The 6,924-nt window shown below is 35.9% G+C and overlaps 1 protein-coding gene across 1 annotated transcript; it reads left to right on the top strand.

Moving 5' to 3' along the window:
• LOC107636168 lies at positions 3,077-6,395 on the top strand. The gene is made up of 3 exons (XM_016339695.2): positions 3,077-3,442; positions 3,632-6,048; positions 6,152-6,395. The coding sequence occupies exons 1-3, from the start codon at positions 3,259-3,261 to the stop codon at positions 6,227-6,229; spliced, it is 2,679 nt and encodes an 892-aa protein (XP_016195181.1). The 5' UTR covers positions 3,077-3,258; the 3' UTR covers positions 6,230-6,395.

Genomic DNA, 6,924 nt, shown 5'->3' with positions numbered 1-6,924 from the left:
CGATTCAACGGTTTTTTGGCGGTTTTGGAAATAGCGGTTTTGTTCAGCGGACCGAACCACAACCGATCGATCGATTCGGTCCGATTTTCAGAACATTGACTAAATTGTATCCATTTTATAGTTTAGTTTTTAATCCAAACTATTTAAACAGTCTTAGATCTAGATCTAGATTTGGATCCAAAATAAAAAAATCATAATCTGAGTTCAGTTCACACTTCGCACACAAAGCCTCTTGGTCTTCTCTTTTCTCTTTCTAGTTTCTTCTACCGTTGAAACTTGAAATCAAGATCGATACCTTCCATTAGCGTTTATTGTCTCCGCCGCAGTCGGCACCGGAGTAATGGGGTGAGGACTGAGGAGAACCTAGTGCATTCTTTTTCTTAACATACAACGCGCAAAATGACGTCGCTTCATGAGAACCAGTTGGATTCCAATTCAATCTAACTAGCTAGTTTTTGGCCGGTTCATCGATTTTAGCCAATTTTAAGGACATCAGTTTTTGACATTGAGCTTAATAACATTGATGTCTGGTTTGCAATTACACTGGTCAAACCAGTCCAATTTTTAGAATTATGATTTTTCATCATTGCTGATTACTTGATTATTAGAAGTTATTGTTGAAATTTTTTTTATTCTAAATTTTTACTGCTGATGTGATGAATATTAGAAATCATTGAATTTGAATATTTAAAATTATATATTGAATTTTTAATAATTTTATTGTATATTTAATTAAACCAGTTTAACTAGGTTCGACTCTAATTGAACCATTAAACTCAGTTCAACAAACGGTTCGGTTCTCGTAACCTTGGTTTTCACACTAACCAAGGTCTCGCGTGCACAAAAGGGCCATGCATGCACGATTTTGCTTCTAACTAGTCTCGCGCGCACATAAAAAGGTTGTGCAAGCAGCGATTCGCTACTGACCTTTTTTTTTAAATAAGGAATAAGAAACATTCTAACATATTCTAACACATGTATACACTCTAAAACAAATTCTAACATCAAAATTAAGCAAATTAAACCTATAACCAAGCAAATGAAAATTAAAGTGGTTCAAAAAATAAAGAAATCTACGAACATAAAGAGATTGAAAGATATTACCATGATGTGATGTCTTCCACCTAACACTTTTGTTTATTATTCTTAAATTGGACATTCATAAATTTCAATGCATCTCTTTGGATGTATTTTTCAAGAAAAATACCTCAACTTCCTTATTGTGATGTTGCTTGTAGTAGAGTTTCACCAGAAGTCCAATGACTAAGAAAGTTGTTCCGCTTGAAGGTGGTTCAATTCTATTACTTCATAAGACATGACCTTCTCCACCTTATATGACCCGTCCCATCTTGATCTCAATTTGCTCGACATCAACCAAAGTCTTAAATTATAGAGCAACACTCCATCACTAACCAAGAAATTTTTTCTCCGAATGTTAAGATCATAAAATATATTGGCTTTGTCTTTGTAAAGTCTAGCATTTTTATAGGCTTCTAGTCTTAGGCATGCCAATTCCTTCCATTGAAACTTCCTCTCGGTGCCCACCTTCTTTAAGTCCATATTGCACTCTTTCATCGTCCAATAAACCTTGTGCTCTATTTTCAGTGAACAATGACAAGCTTTGTCATAAATAATCCAGAATGAACTCATTCCAATTGGTGTCTTGTAAGTAGTCTAGTATGTCCATAGAGCATCTCCTAACTCTTGATTTTTCTATTTGACACCTTCGTTTGGCCATTTGTTTGAGGTGGTAGGTGGTTGCAACCTTGTGAACCACTCTATACTTTATCAATGTCTCTATTTTCTTATTATAAAAGTCAGTTCCTTAGTCACTCATGATTGCTTGTGGTGACCCAAAACGACAAACAATATTGTTTCTTATAAAAGATACAGTGATGTTAGCATCATCATTGTGGATTGAAATTAGTTCCACCCCACTTTAAAACATAGTCAACCATTAACAAGATGTAAAAAAAATTATTTAAACTAGAAAATGGTCCCATGAAATTAATATCCCAAACATCAAAAACTTCACAAATCAACATAGGTTGCTGGGACAATTTATCACTTTGGAATGTGTTTTCAAATTTTTGACATTGATGTAAGATTACAAAAGTGGTTTGCATCTTTGAATAGTTTGGACCACCAAAATTTACAATCTAATATCTTCCTAGCAGTTCTTTGAGGTCAAAGTGGCCTCTAATTTCAAATGAGTGGCGAAATTGAAGGATGAATTGGAATTTGGTTTTTCGACGCACACTTTTGAATTATTTGGTATGCTCCATATCTCCACAAGTAAGATCATCCTAAATATAATATTTGAAATCACTCTTCAACTTATCTTTTTAATGTTTTGAAAAATTTGGAGGAAAGATATGGAATACTAAATAATTTGTAATAGGTGCAAACTATGGAGTATTATGAGATATTGCATGCAGATTATAAAAGAGGGAATGAATCAATTAACACGTTGTCTATAAAATTGATAGTTAAGAATCGTTAGATAATAATTTAGTTAAACATGTCAAATCATCTAACGGTTCTCAAATAAAAATATATATTATTATTATTAGGATAAAGTATATTTTTTTGTCCTTAAAATTTGTTAAGATATAGAAAATACTCCTAAATTTTATTTTGTTTCAATTTTGTCCCAAAAATTTTTTATTTGCATTAAATATATCTCTGATGGCTAATTTTTCAAAAAATTTAGGATGAATTTAGTAACAATTTTACAACAATAACCTTCTATACAAGCAAATCAGACATAAATATCATATATTATTACTGAATTAGTCTTAAATTTTTTGAAATTTTTAAAAATTTAGCTGTCAATAACATATTTAATGTAAATAAAAAATTTTAAGGACAAAATTAAAATAAAATAAAAATTAAAAATATTTTTAAAATTTTTGACAAACTTCAGAAATAAAAAATATAATTTATTATTATTATTATTATTATTATTATTATTATTAATTTGGAAGGAATTGCAATATTATTTGCATGTGCAACGGTTACATTGTCAGTGTATAAGCCCAGCCCATATGAAAAAGTTAGCCTCTACCCTCTATTCCTCTAACGGCTAGCTTATTCCAACCGTTCAGATTTGTTGACCGTTTAAATTTCCAGACTCAAATTTAAATTCTCGTTTGGAAAAATATAGACGTTACAATTATATCCCAGTCGAGAATTTCTCAAATCCTCCTCCTCCTTCTTCTTTGTCACTATCATTCTGTTCCTACTCAATTCGTGGCCATGCCTTCTAACAACAAGTCCTTGCCATCAGTGGCATCAAATTCAAGCCCTAGAAGAAGTTCAGAAATCAGCAACCCTATCAGGAAGAGTTTTATCGGAAACCCATTCTCTAAACCCTCCCTAGTCGCAAACCCTACTAGTTCTAGATCCGTTTTCCCCAACACTCCCGCCAACAGTCCTTCAGGTTCCTTTCCTTTTTTTTCCTTTCCTCTTATATTTTTTTTCCCTCCTATTTGCTTATTACTGATTGTTTGAAATGTGCTTAGATTTATGTTCAAAAGATTTTAGCTTTCTCAAAAGTCAAAACAGTTTAGGGTTTCCGGTTCACTACTTAATTTTCAATTTGTGGTTTTGGACTTTTGGTATCCTGTAGATTTTCAGGTAAGGAACAGTGTTGCGGGCAGAGAAAGTGGGGGGTCTTTGCGGTACGTTGATGACAAAGAAAATGGGAAAGATCAGAAATTGAATCCCGGGAAGGTTCGATCACCAGCTACTTGCTTGAAGGGCTCAAAGAATTTCATGTCTCCGACCATCTCTGCTTCCTGCAAGATTATTGAATCTCCGAGGAAAAAAGTGCTGATTGAGAGGAATGGGCCAGTTCCAGATTCTGTTCCATCTGCAGAGGCCAAAAGCAACGTTCGCAAGGTAACTTTTGCAGAACCCTTGGAATGTGGTGGTTTGCAATTAGACCACCTTGATCTAGTAGAAGAGAGAAAACTTGATTCTATATTTGATGGGGTTCCAAATTTTGAGGAATCACATAGTAGCCGCTCTAGTTTGACATCTGAGGAAGATTTGAGCGATGAAAGTGAAACTGTCCATGATATCAGTGTTCCTTTGGTTCCAAATAATGACACTGATGTGTCATTTGAGGCTGAACATGATCTGAATGTTCCTTTGGTTCTAGAGGATGATAAAATTGAGACAGAACCTTCATTTGAAACTGTTTCCCTCGATCATGATTGTGTTAACCTTGACCCAACTTTCAAGCTTAGTCCTACCCCACCTCCAGCTTCATCCACAGCTACCATCTTAGCTCCTCTTGATGCCGATCCCTTGATGCCACCTTACGATCCTAAAACAAACTATCTCTCCCCTAGACCGCAGTTTCTTCATTACAAACCTAGACCAAGGACGGAACTTTGCAGTGAGAATATCATATCTGGTAGCTTCTCTGATACAGAAGTTACAGAGGATTCTCAGTCCGAAGGTTCACAGAAGGAAGCAGAGGAGGTCTCTTCGGATGAGGCAGTTATGGAGGAAGAAAGCCAAAGTTCTGATGAACCAAGTCCTGCTGAGGGAACCATTGAAGCCAACCCTAAGCGCCGCTTCTCTATGAAATCATTGGCTTTTGGTTTGATTATTCTCCTCTCATTTGCTGTTCTCTCCATCTCAGTCATCAATTCTCCGGTGGTTCATCATACAGTGTTTGAAGACATGTATGAGGCTTATGAAGCGTCTCAACTTTCAGAGTTTGCAAGGGCCAACTTTGATCAATTCACCCAGTTTGCAAAAGCAAAATTCGATTGCTTAGCTCAGAATCTCCATATCCGGTTTATTAAGTCCTTAACATCAATATCTGAGCTGATATCCAAAGTTAGAGAACTACAAATTCATAGTTTGGCCCAGTTGCAATATTACAACTTGACCGTTGTGCCGGATCATGTCGTGGTTAATCAGTACCATGTATTTCGTAAGGGCATAAATGAAGTTGTTGATGCCGAAATCCAATCAACAGTACTTCACATTCAAGAAAGTGAAGTCATCTCAGACATTGATGCTGATGATGAGGATGATGGTGAAGATATTTCAGAAGAGCATTATGAAATATATGAAGAACAAATTCAACAAGAATTGGGAGTAATTACTGAAGCTGAAAGTGCTTTAGATGCTCCACAACCAGAGCAGTCTTTGCAACTGACTGAAGCGGGAAATTCAGATGCAAAGCAAGAACAAGAAGGCAACGTTTATTTCAATGTTGAAGGTGTTTCAGAATTGGATGAAATACTTAAGGGCCAAGCAGAAATTATACCAGAGCAGGCTTTGCAACTGGCTGAAGCAGAAATTTCAGAAGCAATGCATGCACAAGAAGAGGATGCTCACTTCTTCAATGTTGAAGACTCTGATATCCATATTGATGTGAAGCAGACACTAGGAGATGGTGCCAGGTTCAATATTGAAAAACCAAGTAACGAAGGTCTAGAGCATTTGCCTAGTTTAGGCTCAGAAGTTGAAGAAATTCATGCTGAAGTCTATGATGAAGAAGCAGAGGGAAATTATGCAACAGTAGATGCTGCAATCACCAGGAATGAAAGGAGATCTGAAACAACTGACATAACTCCACGTATGATGCTATATTTGCTGCTCTGTGGAGGTGCACTTATAATTGCTCTTGTATCTTTCAACTTTTCAAGGAAAGGTAAAATCGGAAGCAAAAGGGTCACCAGCTCTGTGGAGCAACCTTTGATTGGTAAGGAGTTGCATGCCAACAACTCATTGCAAACTCTGAACAAAAAGCAAATTTCTCCAGAGAAGTCATCTCTCAGGAACGGACCCATAGAAATGGACGTGCTTGAACTTGAAGAGCCTTGCCCTTCAGAAATGAGCAGCTTTCAGCAGGGTTCAACCCAAGGTGATAAAGCAATGAACCAGTCGGATGAAGATCATAGCGTAGAGAAGAAGCGCAACAAGCACTATAGGAGAGAATCTTGGGCCTCTTCAGACTATTCCATGGGTTCGAAATCATCCTATGGAAGCTTAACAGTGTACGAGAAAATTCCAAGCAAGCAGGTATGTATTTTTTTTCCCTTTATTTTATTGTCACAAAACCTAACAAAACAAATATCTTTTATCCACTATAAATTTGTTTCTTTTCATTGCATTGTTTTTGCAGGGAGATGGGGATGTGGGAATAGTAACTCCTGTTAGGCGTTCAAGTAGGATCAGAAATCTTGCTACTTCTCCTTCATGAACCTTGTGATACTTTTTTTAAGTTCTCTTTTGTATTGTTAGTTTGTAAGCAGAAGTGTCCTATCTTCTGAATCTCATGTTCTTGACTCTGTAGCTTAACAAGTTTGTTGTTGAATGACTATTGTCAATGAGTTATATTATTAATCTTTGTGTTGCTTACTTTGTAACTTTTATCTATTTAAACTCTCCATTAGATTACAACTATTTTGGCCGCTGATCATATGGCACTATACGATTACCAACATCGTTTTCAAGCTATACTATATATGTATATCATGCATGTAGACAAAGGAGGGAAGTGAGTGGGTGATATCTTTTATGTGGAAACATATTACATGGGACACGTCAATGACCTAAATTTCTAATCGGATAGGTGGCATCTAAGTGAATTGTTTAGGAAGGTCCCCTATCTTGCCACTTACCACTAAAGTTTGTTCATATTTGGGAGTGCATTGAAGCGACAAAAGGCTATGTGGAAATGATAGATGTGTGACTAACAGGGACGGCTTGCTATGTATATAGTCTGAGAGCAAATTAAATGGAGGATCTTCAATTGCTTATTATTGGTTTCTGCTTTTGAGATGCCACTTTTCCTCCATTTATTTATTAGGTAGTGCTCGTCAATAAAATGAGAAAAAAAAGTTGGACCAGTCACAGTTGTGCTTCATTATCAAATATTTTATATTATATATTATA

Source organism: Arachis ipaensis, chromosome B01 (genome assembly GCF_000816755.2).
Source record: "Arachis ipaensis cultivar K30076 chromosome B01, Araip1.1, whole genome shotgun sequence".
Lineage (NCBI taxonomy): Eukaryota > Viridiplantae > Streptophyta > Magnoliopsida > Fabales > Fabaceae > Arachis > Arachis ipaensis.
This window is presented reverse-complemented; position numbering and strand designations above follow the sequence as displayed.